Source organism: Pipistrellus kuhlii, unplaced genomic scaffold, assembly GCF_014108245.1.
Source record: "Pipistrellus kuhlii isolate mPipKuh1 unplaced genomic scaffold, mPipKuh1.p scaffold_m20_p_1, whole genome shotgun sequence".
NCBI classification, from domain to species: domain Eukaryota; kingdom Metazoa; phylum Chordata; class Mammalia; order Chiroptera; family Vespertilionidae; genus Pipistrellus; species Pipistrellus kuhlii.
The window spans coordinates 146,124,361-146,144,338 of record NW_023425404.1 but is presented as its reverse complement, the minus strand read 5'-3'; the positions used below and the strand labels follow the sequence as shown (position 1 = coordinate 146,144,338).

General features: G+C 37.6%; 1 protein-coding gene across 1 annotated transcript; it reads left to right on the top strand.

The window, feature by feature from the left end:
- The first annotated feature begins 7,065 nt into the window (after positions 1-7,065).
- On the top strand, positions 7,066-19,135 carry DMP1 (dentin matrix acidic phosphoprotein 1). The gene is made up of 6 exons (XM_045570873.1): positions 7,066-7,153; positions 12,350-12,428; positions 12,915-12,958; positions 15,377-15,409; positions 15,584-15,631; positions 17,761-19,135. Exons 1-6 carry the CDS (start codon positions 7,151-7,153, stop codon positions 19,075-19,077), a joined length of 1,524 nt encoding a protein of 507 aa, XP_045426829.1. The 5' UTR covers positions 7,066-7,150; the 3' UTR covers positions 19,078-19,135.
- Positions 19,136-19,978: the final 843 nt, after the last annotated feature.

Below are 19,978 nucleotides of genomic sequence, written 5' to 3'. Positions count from 1 at the left end.
GTTAGCGGTTTGAATGAAGGTTTATTTTCTAAAGTACAAATTTTTTAGATGTAATTTACTCGCAGGATATTTTTCCTTACATGATATTTTCCCACTGTCACCCCTTTTAAAATTGAGCTACTCTTTTCCAGACTAATCTTTTTCATTTTACAAATTGAGAGTTGACTCTTTTGGAATCCTTTCTTTGGCTCATGGAAGTCTTTAGAAAGGAAGGCTCAAGTAGGACAACTTGGAGAATTGATGCTATAAGTCATTATTTTAGATTGGCAAAGAAAAACAATGGACATGATGTATTCAGAATTATTCTTTTTTATTCTAGTACCAATTTTATCCAAGGTCAGAACATCCTGAGGTTTCCAGATTGGAAAAGATTCAATTCCTGTGGTACACTGAAATCAATCTTTTTCAAATAACTAAGTTCAAGAATTGTAAATTCCCAATCTCCAAATAGCGAGTTTCAATTTTTAAATGTTCTTACAAATAGGAAAGCTAAAAATATTTTTATCCACTCCCAAACTTCAAAACAAAGAATTAATTATCTTCCATTGTAAAGAAAGTATTTATAAAAACTAAAAAAAAATTCTGAAATAAAAATATTTACAATTACTTGTTGGCTTAAGATTAGAATGGTAAAATTACTTTACTAGTATAAGCTCACAGAAGAGCTATTTTTAATGGTCATATTCAATGTTAATGTCCTAAAAACAGAAAATTCATCTTAAAGACTTTTTATTATGAAATATAACATACATACCCCAAAGCATTAAACAATTGCACAACTTTAACAAACCATATAAAGCAAATGCTTGTGTAGGCGCTAATTAGCAGTTTTACATATTATTTTGGTTTTGGTATCATGAATGCATAAACTCATGGATTTAAACATACTTGATATGTGACTTGTTTTTTAAAAATCATATTTTAAAACTTTTATTGTATGCTGAAACCGGTTTGGTCAGTGGATAGAGCGTCGGCCTGTGGACTGAAAGGTCACAGATTCGATTCCAGTCAGGGGCATATACCTTGGTTGTGGGCACATCCCCGGTGGGGGTTGTGCAGGAGGCAGCTAATAGATGTCTCTCTCTCATCGATGTTTCTAACTCTCTTCCCTCTACCTTCCTCTCTGTAAAAAATCAATAAAAATATATTTAAAAAAACCTTTTATTGTAAAAATAACTGCAGAGACAAAATTTCTCAAAATGAATCTATAGCTTAATGAATTATTATAAGGTGAATAATTTTGTAATTATCATCCAGCTCAAGAAGTAGAACATTGCCAGTCACCCTAGAAACCCTTCATGTGCTCCATCCAACTAAACCATTTTTATGTCCCCAAAAGTAATAACTGAATTGTACAGAAATCACTTCCCTGATTTTTAAAGAGTTTTATCTCCAAGCGTGCAAACCTAAAACAATAACCTAGTCTTGCCCATTGAAAAACAATTTCTATGTATTTTAAGTCTGAAAAATCATTTGCTACACTTCTATTTCTTCTCTTTCTTTCCTAAAAATTAATCTGTTGAAGACTCTTCAGTATTTGAATTGTAGAGCTTCCCACAATCTATATTTTACTGATTGCACACATGGTGCAATTCCAAATACTTCTCTGTTATCTGTATTTCCTTCAAGTTGGCAGCTGGATCCAGACATTTAATTGCCTTGGATTTGCTCTGTTTGGCCATCTATAGGTGATATTGTGTTGTTTTGTCAAGAAGCATACAGTTTGGTTGTCTCTCTTTTTTTGTGAGTCAATGATGTACAATACCCAGATTGGTTAATTAGTTAGGAGTTGCAAAATGGTGAACTCTATTATTTTCTTTTAATATGTTAATTGGAACTTTATGAAGATTTGTTTTCTTTCATCTCTAACTTGGTTCAGTTCTTATGGGACTGGACATATGCCTCATTGTTTTCCATTACTTACAATATTTATATGTAATATGAATTGGACCCTGTGATATCCTAAGATGACCAATTATTGTTTTATTTTTTATTTTATTATTATAAACTTATGGATTTAAAATAATTTGATATTTGATTTAAAGATTAATTAACAGAAACCTCATGTAAATTGGAGTTGGGAGGGCTTTATGGGAGCTCTCATGCTCTATTGCTCATCATCAATTACTCCAAACATGAGGAGATACATTTTCCACCTCCAACAGCAAGATGTTTTCTACTCTACTACTTAAGCAGCTAAAAGGATCTTCTACAACTCAGCCAATGAAAATCCATTACACTTCCAATGGTCTTTTTGTTTATAATAGCCCATCTATCTGGGCTTCCCCTTTTCTCCATAAAAGAACATTTATCTCCTTTGTTCTTAGGACTTGTGTGTAGTTTGCCATTTGATCACATATTTAAAATAGCAATTCTTTGTTGTTCCCAAATAAAACCATTTTAGTGGAGAAATACTTGGATGTACAGGTATTTGTGTAAGGTCAGCTACAGGTTTCAGTCTATTGTAACTAGAATAAGTCCTTGCTTAACATCTGTCAGTAGGTTCTTCAACTTTAAATGAAATGACATATAATGAAACCAATTTTACCATAGGCTAATTGATATAAACAGAAGTTACATTCACACACCACCCCATCAACATCATAATGAATTAATGTTGAATGAAATATTGTTCAAGGATCTGCTGTATTATCTATTTTAAAGATTACATTGTTCCATCTTTGGTAGTGGAGGCCTATTTAGGTTGGCTGCTGAGTCTCTAATAGTCTTTGATAGCTTTCCTGTAATCTGGTATATGAGGATGTGCCAGACTTACCTTGTACATTTCTTGCCACAAACCTGGAATCAACTAAATCCCCCAAAGACCCTAGGCACTAGGGTGCTAGGGACACCAACTACTATTGTGTTTGTCATTGTTTTTACATGTCTATAGGTTCAGAGTTAAGAAATACATGGTGTGTATGTGTGTATTATTTATATAATTCCTGTGAAATTTCTTATTTTTTCCATTTCAATTCAGGATTACAGGATTTTTTACTTTCTCTCTACTGTATCAAATCTGTATTTCCTTTCTTTCACATTGAGAATTCTAATCCTCAAGGACACATTGGTTAAAAGGTAAAAATATAATTTATAATTACTAATTTACTTTATCCCACAAATAACACAAAAACCATTTTTAAAATAATATTATCATCATTGGGAAATTTGAAGTTCTTTATTAATATGTGTTTTTTAATCTCCTCATCTTTTAAAAAAGTTGTACTATATCTATGTTAAATATATGCCATTAAATGTTATACTCTCTCTTTTTTTAGCATAATTTTATTTTATTTCTACAAGTAAGTCTGTTTAATGCTTACTACCTATTCTTATGACAATTTCTTTCTCATCATTTTGGTTGTTTGAAGCTTATTCTCTAGTAGATTCTCCAGAAAGTTTTGAGAAAACTATATTCCCTGAGTACTTCATGTTGGTTATAGTCTCTTTGAGTTCTTAATACTTAAAAATTAGTTTTTCTGACTATAAAAACGTTGATTTACATTTTTTACCTTGAATGTCTTAAATATGCTATTCCATATTCTCATGGCATAAAACATTGTTGTCAAGAGGTCTTATGGTAATTTACTTTCTTTTCCTCATAAGTCACTTGCTCCTCTTGCCTAGAAGCCAAAAGGATTATTTTCTTTATCTTTAATTGAATTATGTTTTGGAGTTTATGGGTATAACTGTCATGTAGTGTAATAACCAGTCTTCAAAATGGCCTCAACATTTCCTCTGCTCCTTATACTGTGTACTAGAGGCCCAGTGCATGAAACTTGTGCAGGGGGTAGGGGAGTGTCCTTCAGCCCAGCCTGCATCCTCTCCAATCTGGGATATCCCTCTCACAATCCAGGACTGCTGGCTTCCAACTGCTCGCCTACCTGCCTGCCTGATTGCCCCTAACCCTTCTGCCTTCCACCCTGATCACCCCCTAACCACTCCCCTGCCAGCCTGATCTACACCTAACTGCTCCTCTACCAGCCTGATTGCCCCTAACTGCCCTCCCCTGACAGCCTGGTCACCCCTAACTTACCTCCCCTGCCAGCCTGGTTCCCCCCTTTCCCTAACTGCCCTCCTTTGCAGGCCTGGTCCTCCCCAACTGCCTTTCCTTGCTGGCCATCTTGTGGTGGCCATCTTCTGTCCACATGGGGGTGGACATCCTTGACCACATGGGGGCAGCCATCTTGTGTGTTGAAGTGATGGCAATTTGCATATTACCTCTTTATTAGATAGGATTGTTCTTTTCATCACATCAAAAGGTCGGCAGTATTTTTCCTTCTGAATTTGGGATGCTGTGACTGATTTGACCAGTTGAATGTGGAGAAAGTGACATTCTCAGTCACCTAGTGAGAAAACCAAGCTACAGAAGAAGCCGTATGAAGGAGAACAGAAATGCTCAGAATAACAGCTCCCACTGAACCCCCAGATAACAATCATGTGAGAGAGCTATCTTGAATATACTACTTCAGTTGAGTCTCCCGACATATAGCTCCAGTTATAAGAGATAATAAAATGATTGTTGTTTTAGGATACAAAGTATAGGAATGGTTTTTAATGCAGCATTAGATAAATAAACATTTAGTTTGCTGTAAATGTTGTCCATAGTTTTTAATTTTGTTATCTAATTGCTTTATCTATTTGTATTTGGCGATTTGGAGAGATTCTAAAACCATGTCCTGTTTTAGCCTCTGCCAAAATCTTCCCAGAATCTGCTCTGACATAAGATTATAAGGTTCTTCCAGGATAGACCTCAGTCAAGGCCTATGAAACCACGAGGAAGTGTAATTCAGAGCCAGAACAGAACATAGGGAATTTATAGCTTCCCCATGTGAGCTTTGTCTTCTAATCAGCTTTAGGAGGAAATAAACTCATTTCTCCTCAGTTTCTGCCCCCTAATGCCTTGCAGTTCGAATTGAATGAATTAAGAATCATTGTAGCACTGGCCAGTGTGCTTGATGGCTGGAGCATCAGCCTGAGCACCAAAGGGGTGCAGGTTCAGTTCCCCATCAAGAGCTCGTGCCTGGGTTTCAGGTTTGATCTCCAGCCTGGTGGGGGCGGATGTCGGAGGAAACTGATCAACATGCCTCTCTCAAGTCGATGTTTCTCTCTCTCCCTTCCTTTTTTCCACTCTTTCTAAACATCAATGAAAAAATATCTTCTGGTAAGAATTAACCAACAACAAAAGAATTCATATGTTTATATTAGATTTCTGGATAAAATTGGGTGCCCAATTCTCTAGAACCAGATTGGTAAGAATATCAGATAAAATTTCCAACAATCAAAAAACTTTCCAAAAAAAAAAAAAAAAAATCAGAGTGAGTCTCGTGGGTACTACATAATTTGACCCATAATTTTTAAAGCCAATCAGTTCAGTCCTTTATAAAAGTATTTATGGAGCAATTATGACCCAGAAACTAGGTATTAGGGTACTGGGTATGCACCAGTAAGCAAAACAAATATCCCCAATCTTGAGGAACTTAAATTCTAGTGACTTACAGTCTTTAAATATTTGTTCACTGATTGTCCTCTTGTATCTTTAGCAGACTCCTTTGAAGTGCCAACTCCACTTTCAGATTCCTACAACAAATACATTCCCTGAAGAGTGTTGATAAGTAGCATTTTATCATTTTCATTACATTTTCAGTGATGATAGAGAGTCCATTGGAAATTGGTTTCTCTATCAGGGGTGGAGAACATCTGGCCCATATGCTCTAATAGGCCCACAAAATCATTTGGTCTGGCCCTGCCAAAGCATTAGGAGTTAATTAAATGTTTGACTAAATATAGCAGGCTAATTATATATATATATTTTATAATTTATTTTAAAATTATTTTAAATAATTTTAAAATATATTATATATATATATATTTTAAAATATATTTTATAATATATATATATTTTAAAATATATTTTATTGATTTTTTACAGAGAGGAAGAGAGAGGGATAGAGAGTTAGAAATATCCATGAGAGAGAACATCGATCAGCTGCCTCTTGCACACCCCCCACTGGGGATGTGCCCGCAACCAAGGCACATGCCCTTGACCGGAATCGACCGGGACCTTTCAGTCCACAGGCTGACGCTCTATCCATTGAGCCAAACCGGTTATAAATACTCAATTGGCTGTTGGCAGAGAAAAGGTTCCCCTCTCCTGCTTTAGAAGCTACCCAGTTAGTCTTCTCCTTAAGCCAATTCTGATTTCAAAGAGTCATCAGAATTAAAACCAAAATATAGCAAGCAGATAGGGGAAATAATGAGTTATTTAGATTTAAATTACTTTTGGTTAACAACAAAAGTTACTTAGGGTGGTACTTTAACATTTCTAGTCAGCGCAGCATTCTGTAACTGGATACTTCATTAATTAGTGAAAAATTTGGCCGAAACCGGTTTGGCTCAGTGATAGAGCATCGGTCTGCAGACTGAAAGGTCCCAGCTCTCTATCTCTCTTCCTTCCTCTCTGTAGAAAAATCAATAAAAATATATTTTAAAAAAATAGTGAAAAATTTGGATCTGTATGTATATATGGGGGAAGGGAAATGAGAGAAAAAAAACAGATGAGTAATAGAGGTGGTTAAAAGGAAAAGAAGGAAATGAATGAAAGCCCATATTTTCAACACCGACAATTTAGGCAAATCTAGTATTTTAGTAGGTTCTCCTTGTACAACCTGGTAATGTACATTAACAGGAAACTTTCTACCCACTCCTTGACTCTCCTTTTCCCATCCTTGCGTCTGCTGGGATCTACCAGTGGGTGGAAGATATTGTCATTGTTTATAATGTTCATAAGGCTGCATGGATGTGAATGACATATATTTAGAAATCAAAATAAAGCTTTAGGAAGATCTTCAATTTAATGGAAACTAGTATAGTCATTTGGGAACCACAAAAGTTTTTTAGGGAAAATCTGCCTCTGCAGGCTGGAGGAAGTGTGGGTGTGCTAGAGTCCCAGGGACACCTTGTGATGTCAGTCACCCCCAGCCCTAGGTTGATTGGCTAGGAAGAGCTGAAGCAGTGTTTAAATTCCTGCACCATGGGAGAAGTGTTCAGAACGTCAACAGAAGAGTGGTTTTGTTGGGTATCAATTTCCTTTGTGAGAACTTCAGCCTGATCATCAAGATTTTTTGGGACAAATCTTTGTGAACTGAAGATGGTAAGACATTTTCATGGTTTAATTTTTTAAAAATAATTTCTGCTGTGTTGTTTGAAAATTATTAAGTGTGTGTACATGTTGAGAGGCATGTCATGTGGAAAAAGATGGGTAAGACTGTGCCTTGGGTAAAAATGACTCTCATTTTGTGTGTGCCTGTTGTGTATGCCATAGTAAATGATGATATTAAAATGACATAAGTCAATAGAACCAGGTGTTTTTCTCAGTGTACTTTAAAAAGATCTCCGCATAGTACTTTTGAAAAGGAAAGTTTATAGAACAGGAGGGCAGGTGGAAAGTAATTCAGAAGTTTAGCTTTAATTAACAAAACAGATCAAACTTTTACATTTAGGTTTCATGGATATAGTAAGGTTTATTACCTATAAGACATTATGAAAGAATCTAAAGTAGACTGGCAGGATTTTAAAAATATGGTGTTTGAAGTGAAAAACATTTAATGCTATTCATCTACAGAGCATCCAATAAAATTCATTATGAACTGAGTAACTAAAAAAAGATACTAAGACCACTGAAATAAACCCAGAGTGTGATAATTATAATGTTTTTGTATTGTTTAGCTGGGTATTTATAGTAACACGATGCCTTGCATACTATCAGAATTCAGTAAATGTTGAATGCTATTGTCTTTAAAACATTTTCTAACCAAAGGATTTGTATGCATGCATATGAGCATAACCAATGGACACAGACAGTAGGGTGTTCACAGCATGTGCTGGGAGGGTGGGAGTGGCCATGGAAAGGTAAATGAGGGGAAAAGGAGACTCACATAAAAATAGACAATAAAGAATTTCAATTAAAAATAAAAATAAATGACAGCTTTTAACTGGTGAAAAAAAAACCATTTTCTAGTGTAGAATACATATTTTTTAAAATATATTTTTATTGAGTTCAGAAAGGAAGTAAAAAGAGAGAGAGAGAAATAGAAACATCAATGATCATTGATCCACTGCTTCCTGCATACCCCCTACTGGGGATCGAGCTCCCAACCTGGGCATTTGCCTTTGATCAGAATTGAACCTGGGACCCTTCAGTCCACAGGCTGATGCTCTATCCACTGAGCCAAACCAGGTAGGGCTCCATATGTATTTTTATTTGCTGCATTTAATCCACTCAATCTGTGTTGGAAGTGTCTGTCTTCTATGGTGAGGCAATGCATTCTAGATGACATATAGAAGATTCCATGTGTCATAGCAACACTTCTAGAAACCTGTCTTTTTCAAGAGCATTAACATCAGGTAAACTATACATTCTGTTTAATTGATGGCCAAGTAGACTATTTTACTTTGATATGGTTGGTTACAACATGTGGACAGTTTTCTAAAGGGCATTAGTCAGTCTACTTGCCTAACTCAAAATGGTGATGTGGACCAATGGGCCTCAGATGCTTAGAGGTCTTCTAAATCTATCTGATTTGGGGAACCTAAAAGTTATTAAACTGTGGTTGAAGGTATATGACATGGGATTGATTATAATTGATCTCAAGACAATTATAATTAGCGAGATGGGACATTTTTATTGATTTATTGGTTTGTTTTTCTGAATTTCTGATAGAATTAATGTCCTGGTCAAACTGCACTTTATTTTCAAAGAGTAATAATCAAACGAATTCTAGCTAATGTTCTAGTTAGTTGTGTTCTGGGTAATTTTCCTCTTATAAGACCAGCTCATTATTGTTATTACATTCTATTGCACTCTCAGCATAGTGTTTGGCACATAAGAGGTACCCACAAATATTTGTTGACTACCAATGAAGGGATAAAGTGTTCATTAGTATTACTAAGAACAATCATGCTAAGCCAAAACCAAGCTAAAATAAGCTTGATAGATAGAGTCAAAGATTTTTCCAAGCTCTTTGTTCCTTCTTTTGGCCTATCTCTTCATTGTAAATTCAGTGAATTAAGATATATACTTTAGAAGTGAACATTAACTTTGAGGAAATTCAAGAACAAGTTTCCTTACTTGAGAGCACAAAGAAGTTTAGGCTATCCTTGAGGGTAGCCAGAGGGAGAAGGAACTAGTATTGCCCTCTCCAGATCCTAATTATTTTCTATCTTTTCAGCTCTGGGAAAACAATTAATGAAGGTTGAAAGTCTCTAATACGTACACTGCCTTCCAAACAGGTGGAACTCAAATTGAGGTTGTTGATTTCCTTTTGTTCCATGCGCTTATGATAGAATAATAGGGATGTAGGAGTGACATTTACCAATAACTGAAGAAGAACTTGAGGTTCTGGATTTATATCTTTCAGGCTTGCAGCTATTTTTCTAATTTATTACTCAAAATAGGACTATTGCAGATGAGATTGTAGTCTGTGTAGGGTGGTAACAAAAAAGTTTATAAAAGTCTGGAACTCTCATTTGAAAATACATTTCACAAAAGTAATATTTTAAAATATAAACAACAGTAATTAAAGAATATATTTCTTTTTAAAAATATATTTTTATTGATTTCAGAGAGAAAGGGAGAGGGAGAGAGAGATAGAAACAGCAATAATGAGAGAGAATCACTGATGGGCTGCCTCCTGCACTCTCCTGACTGGGGATTAAGCCCACAACCCAGGCAAGTGCTCTGACTAGAATTGAACCATGACCTCCTGGTTCATAGGTTAATGCTCAGCCATTGAGTCATACCAGCTGAGTAAAATCTGACTTTCTTTAATCCTTGATGGCAGGTGATACTCTTTGGGAGGTAATGTCAGATCTCTCAGGACCCAGGGCTATATTTTATTCTTATCAGACCTCCATTTGGGAAATTATTACTTTAAGTCAGGATGTTAACAGTATTTCTAGAAGCATAAGCATATTAGTGCATCTTGTGTTTCATGATAGTCCATTCCTGAGGAACTTGACCACTGGAAGCATATATTTCCTTTATTTAAAAAAAAAAAAAAAAAAAAGAACATCTGTAACATTCATTGGTGTAGACCACCTCCTCATTTTTTTGTTGGTTTTGATTTGTTATTTGGATAAGAGAGAAAAGAAAACACAAGAACAAGAAGAGAACTTAGTATTCATTGGCCTTTTATCAAGGCTGGAATATTTTCTAGTTTTCAGAGCATCAGGAGATCACTACCCTATTCAAATTTCACTTTGAAAATTAAAATGGTGAGCAGCTTACTTTTCATTTGACCTATGAAGCCAAAACCATTGGCATGCAGTTATTTTGAGAGTATCATATTTAGGGAAAACTTTCCTTTCCTTAAGAAATAAACCTAAGAACTTAAAAAAAATGTTTTGAGTGTGGAAACCAAAGGGAAGTGTAGAGGAGGGAAATTCTACTCTCTTAGGACTTCAGCCGGGCCTAAGAATTTAATTGACTTTAGACAGAGTGTCAGGCAAAAGCATATAAGTTTTACTAAATTCTTACATGGACATGGGAGCCCTCAAAAGAGAATGAAAACCTGAAGTGACCATCACAGAAAGCTATTATACTTTTTAGACAAAGAAACAGCACATTTGTGAAGAATTAACAAGAAAGGGTTTGGGGGCTTTGGGCAATAAATTGTGCAGAAGTGAAGGGAAAATAAAGGTTAGTTTAACTAGGCTTGTTTGTGCCTTGAGGCTCATCTCTGGAGGTAAGATGCCTTCTTTCCTTATGGTTCAGAGAAGTCTTGCTCACATGGGAGTTTGAGCTCCTATTTTCAGGGAGAAGAAGGTGGATCAGTGTGCTTTTATTGCATCTGCTGTTTCTCAAGTGCCTTTAGCTCAAAATAAGTTTCATGTCAAAGAGGCATATTTGGGGATGAGATTTTCTGCTTTTCTTCAGAAGTAATATCTTGCTGAATTAGGCTAGTTTTAGGTGCAGTTTTATTAGGCAAAGGATTTTAAAAATTTAAATAATATCAAAATGCAAGGACTAATATGACCTATATGGAATTAGGATAAAGAAAATTGCAGACAATAAGGATGACAATGTTCAAGAGGGATACTGCTTGTGACAGAAAATAAGGGGCACTGCTGGACCGCTTAAGCATATAAATATAGAAATGAGGGATATGCTCAGCCTCCTATTTTAGGATTTCTATTGTTTTCTTGAATAAATTGAAAAAGAAGATGAAATGACTTCTCAAGCCCAATGCTTCAGACATTATTTAGCATATCCAGACATTTTTGAGCAGTGTACACTTATTTTCTCAGATCAAGGGTTAAAATCACCTAGAGTACCTTAGAAATAAGCTCCATGCCTATTCCACCCCCAGTAAAGTGATTACTTACTCAGCTGGGATTTGTGCATTGATATACCTTCAAATCTCCTCAGAGAAACGAATGAACAGACAAGGTTGAGAATCTCTGCCTTTGATCTTTTGTCACTAGTATGGCATGTATTTAATACTTGAAAAAACAAATAGACAATAGTGAAGTCTGCAATACACTTGCAGGATTTTTTCCCCCCAACATGTATGGAAGTCTGACTAACTGGTTTGTTAGGGCCAATGACTTTCCTTTTAAATCATTTCAATAACTCTTTAGCATCTAATACTTTTATTTTAGAGATAGAACAAGTTGCTTTCCAACTTACCAGTGCTTGAGGTGTGAAATGAAGCCTCCAGAAAAAGGCAGTTTGATTTGGCCTGTTTCATTGGCCCTAACAAACCTAACTGGTTTGTTAGGGCCAATGACTTTCCTTTTAAATCATTTCAATAACTCTTTAGCATCTAATACTTTTATTTTAGAGATAGAACAAATTGCTTTCCAACTTACCAGTGCTTGAGGTGTGAAATGAAGCCTCCAGAAAAAGGCAGTTTGATTTGGCCTGTTTCTTGGAACATGGTTCACAAGCACAACCAAGCCTCTCGTCTTCCTGAAAGCCTGCAGTACTGTGAATGACACTAAAAAAAATTGAGCGTATTCATGAAGAATGTGTGACTAAATGTAGCATAGGAGATATTATGAGCTTCCTAGAGCTGTGATACGAAGCCTGACATAGTGCACTTCTTGCAGATCGCGAGGAGGAAAAAAAAAAAAAAAGGCAAAACTGATATATTTTGTGTAGACATTATTATGAGGTTATATGTGACTGAAAAGCCACTGTGTGTGTGTGTGTGTGTGTGTGTGTGTCTGTGTGTGCGGGCACGCGTGCGCATGTGATGAGTTATGTCTTAAATAGGAAAAAATTGTTAAAAAGTTGAAGCTCCTATATTTTTGTACTCTGGAGAAAAACATCTGTCTTTCATCACAGGTGAAGGTGTCACATCCAGCTATGAAGACCAGCATCCTGCTTATGTTCCTTTGGGGGCTGTCCTGTGCTATTCCAGTAAGTATCAGAACAGGGATATCTGACACACACACACACACACACACACACACACACCTTTTATACCTAAAACTTCACAATTTTCACTGGCTATGAGCCAAGGTATGTTCCAGTCAGATGAAGACAGTAGTTTCTTAGGAAGTGCTTTCTTTGAAATATCATCTGAGTTATTCCTTATGAGCTGCCATTCATATAGCCACAAGTCTCAATTTTCTTCCTCATAAGCAGTGGCTTTCAATGTGCATCCCTAGACCAGCAGCATCAGCATCAACTAGAACGTTGTTAGAAAGGTACATTCTTGGTTCCTACCATAGACCTGCTGAGCCCGAGTCCAATGATGGGCCACAGCAATGTGTTTTAGCAGGTCTTCAGATGATTCAGTGTTTGCTAAAATTTGACTACCACTGTTCCTAATTAAGTAAAGTGTTAATAGCTGCTGCCTTGGAAATTTCTCTGTGGGCTGACCATGTGAACTAAATTTTCTAGGTAGCCAGGTATCAACATCTTGAATCTGAGAGCTCTGAAGAACGGAAGGTGAGTAGAAATACGATTTTTTGAAATATTTTTATTTTAATATATTATTAGTATAAGCAAAATCATCTCCACTGTAAATGTTGAAACTGTTAATAATTTAATGAACACATCAATAACTTCCGACATAGGTAGTAAGAGCTATAATTTCTAGTTCACATAAGGAAATTTAGTTCATATAATGCTTCAATTATACTAGTATAATTTGTTAAGGAAGCATTTTTTTTCCTTTGGCTTTATTTTCATAATGGATGTGTATCATAATGCAAGGGGATGGTGAACCAAGACTGCCCTTGTAGGACTAGAAATGTGTCTTACCAGATGTCTGGATAGGAAGAGGATCAAGTCCTAGAAAGTGAAAAAAGAAAGAATGAGCGGGTACTAGAGTCTTTGGAAGGAAAACTAATGTTAGTTGAGTGTTGACTTTGAGCAACCTGATCGCTATTAACTCTCAGTAACTTAAGAACCACTTCCAGGCATGGTTCTGTGTGCTTTGCATATATTAACTTCCTCAATCTTCACAGCACCCAATAAACTAGGGGTTGTATTTTATTCTCATTTTACAGATGGGAGCCCTGAGACATAGAGACTCACCTCATCTGTCTGGGCTATACAGTTACTAAGTGTGTAGAGCCAGACTTTGAACCCAGATCACTCTGGCTCCAGAATCCACATTCTTCACCAGGGTGTCCCATCCCTCTCAGGAAGGTGTAGGCCTAGGAGGGCAGTAGTTTCTCAAGATTGGAACTATGAGTAAGAGCTAAGACTTGATGCTTATTAGGAGTGTTTTGTTCATTATCGTGTTTCCCGCTGTATATGATGCAGCTTGGGCACAATGCTATTGGTGGTAGGAAGATAATGTCAGAGATCTGAGATGCGGCCCTGCTCTTCCCTGAGGCTGGAAAGGACATTGCAGGATCCTTTCTGGTAATTTACCTCAGACCTGTCTGTAGGCTGGTTAATTTAAAAGCAGCCACTATAGTTCCTGGCACTCCTTCAATCAGACACTCCACGAGTACAACAAACATGCTGTGTTCTCAAGCCCAGTCTTGGTATGAGAAGAACTCCAATGTCTGGCTCCTTTCATCCCTTAGTTCCAAATAACGAGTAGAGTCTGTCATTGTGCCTGCCTGCAGTGTCACAGGGCAAAGACTTACTAGTAAATGAGTGCCGCTCTTTCTTCCAAAAAGCTACCAGTATCTCCAGCTTAGCACTGCTGGGAGGCTTGTTGAAAACCTGTTGATAGCTCCTCCCTGCTCTACTTTGTCTTCACACCCATCTCTCAGCAGCTTTGAGCCTCATGGGACTTTGGGATTTTGCCTTGATCAAGGGGAAGGAGGAGAATAGGTGGAGAAAGGGTATCAGAAGTGACTCAGGCATTTTTAGAGTTCTTAGAAGATTAGAGAAAGTGAAATAAATCAGCCGAACCGGTTTGGCTCAGTGGATAGAGCGTCTGCCTGCGAATTGAAAGGTCCCAGGTTCGATTCCGGTCAAGGGCATGTAACTTGGTTGCGGGCTCATCCTGGTAGGGGATGTGCAAGAGGCAGCTGATTGATGACTCTCTCTCATCGATGTTTCTAACTCTCTATCCCTCTCTCTTCCTCTCTGTAAAAAATCAATAAAATATATATATTTTTTTTTTTAAAAAAAGAAAGTGAAATAAATCAGAACTATACGTAATTTTCAGATTTAGAATTTGTGTTTTATTTTGTGACCTTATGTGATGAGAAAGATTTAATGGCTTTCTCTGTTCAGTTTTGTCTATTACTGAATTTTATAAAGTAGGTATTTTCAATGGATCATTAGTTTATAACATATTGAACAGTTCTCACTATGTTTCTACAGGCACTAGCTGAATTCATCCTCATAGAAATCATGTGGAGTAAGCACAGTGGTTGCTAATATTCTTAATTTATGAATAAGAAATGATATCAAACATAGGAAGTGAATTGTCCAAATTCACATAGAGTGGACAACCAATGAAATTTACCTGAGACTTAGGGGTTTCCTGGGACACAAGAATTTCAGTGCTAACACCAAGATGTTGGTTTTCAGAGCTAAAACCCAAACCAAGGCACTAATTGAGACTTAAATCTGGGTCCTGAATTCCTGCGGTGTTTTTCCTATCTTACATTTCCTCTAGGTTGTCCAAACACCCCATTTCCAAGAAAGTAAAATTTTCTCTAAGTACCAGATATACAGAAACCTTCCAGGTCTTTTACATCATAAGATTTTTCTCAGGCCATCAGTCATCTCACATTCATATTTAGCTATTTCTTCATAAAATGTCATTATTAATCATGCAAATTCAAAATATATACAGAGAAACTTTAAAAAAAATTACATAGAAGTATTCTAAATATTTGTGATGGCATGAATCATTTGTGAAGGTATAACTTGTTTTCCTTCCCTTTTTTACAGGGTAATTTGGCTCAGACACAAACACCACAATGGGTAACTATCTCATTTATTTGTTGTTGTAAACATCTCATAAAGTAACTTTAACACTCTTCCCATCACCTCAGGCCATTTGGAAAGTTGTAAACCCAAACCACAAGCAATTTATGTGCATCATATTTTTTCCTTTCCTCAGGAATTACTAAACAACTTTTGTTTTTTTCCTTTTAGAAGAGTAGTGAGTCATCAGAAGAAAGTAAAGTTAGCTCAGAGGAGCAGGTAATTAAACAGACCTTTCTTAACTTTTCAGACTGTTTAGGAATGGAAGGAAATGATGTTAGATTAAATTACCTGGCAACTGTTCTAAATATAATATTTTCTAACTATTGGTTATGCTGACTAAAAAGACCCATAAAATAAGAAGGGAAAAATGAGTGGGAGGATTCAGATGTGCACATGCTGTTCATTCCATATTTGTCACTGGAGCCAGATTATAGACATTGTGGCCCTAAATATCCCTCTAGTTAAAAAGCACGCGCACTCGCACACACATACACACACACAGAAAATGTTCAGAGACTCTGTTAGACAAGCAATAGTTCACTTGTTGATTAAAAATGCTGCTTTTACAATTAGAGCAGTTCAGATCAGGTAGAGAAAAGTGTTCTGGCTAACATGACATGAAGTGTCTGCTGGGCCTGGAGACCTCCTTCATGTCAGGACTCTGTTAAGGAGAGAATAGGAGAGCCCTGAAGAAAACAGAATGAAGAGGGGCTCAGAAATGACTTTCTCTTTAAAATAGTTTGTGGTCCTGGGGTTGAGAAAAATTGACTTAGCTCATATCTCTAATAAAAAACACACCTGTCTTTCTTCTTCTTTCCCTCCTCTCCCTTCATTTCCCTAAGACTAAATGTCATTACTTTCTTAGCTGTCCTATTATTTCTGACCAAACTGAACCCAATGGGGCTCCAGAGATTCCAGGAACCAGGTTTTTCTCTGCAGTTTTGACCCATGTTTCATTTTACACTCGACCGCAGTAGCAAGATGAATTATTAGGCTTTGCACCACTATTGACTAAAGGTTTTTCAGAGGAACATTCAAGAAATGTGTAAGCACAGAGCTGCGAAATTGCTCTTTTCTGCAGATGCAGTGACTTATTACCCCAGTGGTCTCTGTGCTCACACTAGGGTAACAGTCTCTGTTTGAGGAGGGTGCTATAGGTGCCTGATGAGGTATGGAAAGCTAAACTGATATTTGGTTCCAGCATATCAGTGTAAACTAGTGACGGGAAGAGATCCCATCATTTTGTACTCCCGATTGGAAACTCAGACATTGATCAGTAGGAACATGTAGAAAAAAGGAAAAATGTTGGCAAGAAAGTTCTAAAATAGGATATGACAAAGAGCAGATTTTCCAGACCTCAATGATGATGACTCACTATCCTTCCTTCTCTGTGTAGAGCACCCCATTGTTTTATTTATGGGGATAATCTGTGTGAGCTCTTAGAACCAAGCTGCCTGGACAGTCATGCTATGGCAGTCTTCTAGCTGAACCTTTCACGGGCATAATAAGATATAAACATGGTTTGAATGAGATAGATACCTTATTGCAATACTTTACTTTCATTTTAGCTAAAGGTTTCATCCTCCTGCCTTAATATATCCACCCTCTTCCCCCAATTAATTAGAAAAAAAAAAAATTGGGGTCTTTTAAAAATCATTCAGTATTTTTAAAAATTTTGTCTTAAACCAAATATTTTGGTGAGTGAGCATTATAAACCAACTCTTTGCAACAAAAAATTCTCTGAGAGTTTTATTTAAGAAATCATACTCACAATATAATTTGAGGTTTATAAATGTGATTCAATAAAGTTTTTCGAGAACTTTTTGCAGCATGAGTGAATTATCTTACCTAATAATAGACAAATATGTAAATTGACTGTACCTTCACTATGCCCACAGCCAATCAGAGTAATTATGCAAATTAACCCAACAAAGATGGTGGGTTAATTTGCATATGCAGGTGCAGAGGGGGGGAGGGGTGGGACGCCTACTATGAGGGGGTGAGGGGGATGGTGGAGGGAGTTACAGGAGTGGTGCTCCTGACAGAAGTAAGGACTTGCTGACTCCCAGGCAGCTAGGAGTGAAGCCAGGGGAAGGAAGGCCAATTCTTGCACAAATATCGTGCAATGGGCCTCTAGTGATAAAATGGAAGGACTTGATTTTTACCTCTTCTTCCTTGCTTTTGAACCTTTGGTAGAGATGTTATGGATCAGTAAAATTGACCATGGTTTAGATGAGGGATACAGGAGGAAGAAAACAGAAAGAACCTAGATGGATACTAGACAACACAAACCCTCTATATCACCTCCTAAAGTACTGACCATGTCTGTTAACCTCAAACTCCAGGTAAATGAAGACCCAAGTGACAGTGTCAAATCAGAGGAAGGCCTGCACCTTGCGGATCATCCATATGCTCATAGGCCAGCTGGTGGATTTTCTAGGAATGGAGGAAAAGAAGGAGCTGATAAAGATGATGATGAAGATGACAGTGGAGATGACACCTTTGGTGATGAGGACAATGGCCCAGAACCTGAAGAGACACAAGAGGAAAATACTAGACTCGATAGTAATGAAGACTCAGCAGATGCCACACAGTCCAGGGAAGATAGTTCCTCTCACGGAGAAGACAGTGGCCAAGATACCACCAGTGAGAGCAGGGATGTTGACAAGGAGAGTGAGAGTGAGGAGCACTGGATGGGAGGTGGCAGTGAGGGAGATAGCAGCCATGGGGATGGATCTGAGTTTGATGGTGAAGGAATGCAGAGCGATGATCCAGACACCATCAGGAGTGAGAGAAGTCACTCCAGAATGAGCAGCGCCAGTGTCAAATCAAAAGAATCAAAAGGAAATAGTGATGAGCAAGCCAACACTCAGGATTCAGGTGAGAGCCAATCAATGGAGAGTCCCAGTAGGAAATTTTTCAGAAAGTCCCGCATTTCTGCGGAAGATGACAGAGGTGATCTTGGCAATAGCCGAGAAGTCAAAAGTGACTCCATGGAAAACACCAACTCCAGAGAAGCTGGCCTCAGACGATCCAGGAAAAACAGCAGGAGTGAATCTCAAGAAGATAGTGAGGAAAATCAGTCCCAGAAAGACAGTCAAAATGAACAAGACCCCAGTAGTGAGTCTAGTCAAGAGGTTGACCTCCCATCTCAAGAAACCAGTAGTGAATCTCAGGAAGAGTTATTGAGTAAGTCCAGGGGTGACAACCCAGATAATACCTCCAGTCACTCAGAGGACCACAGTGACTCCACTGAAGAGGACAGCTTGAGCACACCCTCCAGTTCAGAAAGCACATCCACAGAGGAGCAAGCTGATAGTGAATCCAGTGAGAGCCGCCAATCCTCGGAGGAGAGCCCAGAGTCCACCGAGGATGAGAACAGCTCTAGCCAGGAGGGCCTCCAGTCTCACAGTGCCTCCACAGAGAGCCAGAGCCAGGAGAGCCAGAGCGACGAGAGCCAGTCTGAGGAAGATGGCGGCAGTGATTCTCAGAACAGCAGCAAATCACAAGAAGACAGCAACTCCACTGAGAGCAAGTCAAGCAGTGAGGAAGATGGCCAGTCAAAAAACACTGAGATAGAAAGCAGAAAACTAACAGTTGATGCTTATCACAACAAACCCATTGGGGATCAGGACGACAATGACTGCCAAGATGGCTATTAGCACCAGCTTTCCTAAGAAGTGGCTCTCAGGTTAAGGAGTTTGGAGAGTAGGGGAAGAATTATAACTATAACTTATTGACGCTTATATCAGAGGGATAACTGAAGGCCACTTCTTTCTGAAAGGAATTGCTGGACATTGTATTTGTTTCTAGGGTGTCACCAACCATAAAGGTTTACATAAGTTGGAATGACACCAGAACACACTCAAATGAAACTGGAAGCAAGGAAAGATGTACATTATAGCTCCACAGCTGAAATAGTTCCTAACTCATGAACCTAACAAACAGTTATTGAAATTCTATTATGTACCAAGCACTGTGCGAGGTGCTAGGGATATTAAGAAGCTCAAGGCTTGTTTCTTGCTCCTGAGGAGCTTATAGGAGGATAAATAAAGCTAAAAAGCTCTAGAGGAATACATATGAGGGAAACAAAAATGATTGCAATACTATGTGGTGAGTGCTGTAACAGAGGTATGAACAAAATTTATGAGAGCATAGAAGAGGCCAACCAACTTTGCCTTGGAGAATCAGGGAAGGGAGGGCTTTGTAGCAGAGAAGAGCCTGGACCAGATAATTTCATAGGATTTCTTCATTGAAGATGAGAGAATTTCATTTATTCTTGAGATAAGCAATAGTAAATCCTATATGGTGGAATGTTTAGTTTGTGAAAGCACTTTCAAGTTATGAAGCAGTGTGAGATATTTGGATTAACAAAACTTTTTTCCAACTAATTTATAATTTTTGATACCTTTTGTATGGCACTCCCATAAACATCACCTCATTGACTACTGCTGGTGATGTGGAGGACTGGATGGGGAGAGTGGGAGAAGAAGAGTCCTCTTTAAAAAGATAACTTTTAGCTTTATTTTTTCTAAAATCAGTCCATGTGCAATGCTAGAAAAG

Bases quoted from the DNA above. Each gene is read 5' to 3' on its own strand.
- DMP1 (XM_045570873.1), top strand. The intron at 12,959-15,376 runs GTGAGTAGAAAT...CCTTTTTTACAG, and splicing joins AGAGCTCTGAAGAACGGAAG to GGTAATTTGGCTCAGACACA. The intron at 15,632-17,760 runs GTAATTAAACAG...CTCAAACTCCAG, and splicing joins AAGTTAGCTCAGAGGAGCAG to GTAAATGAAGACCCAAGTGA.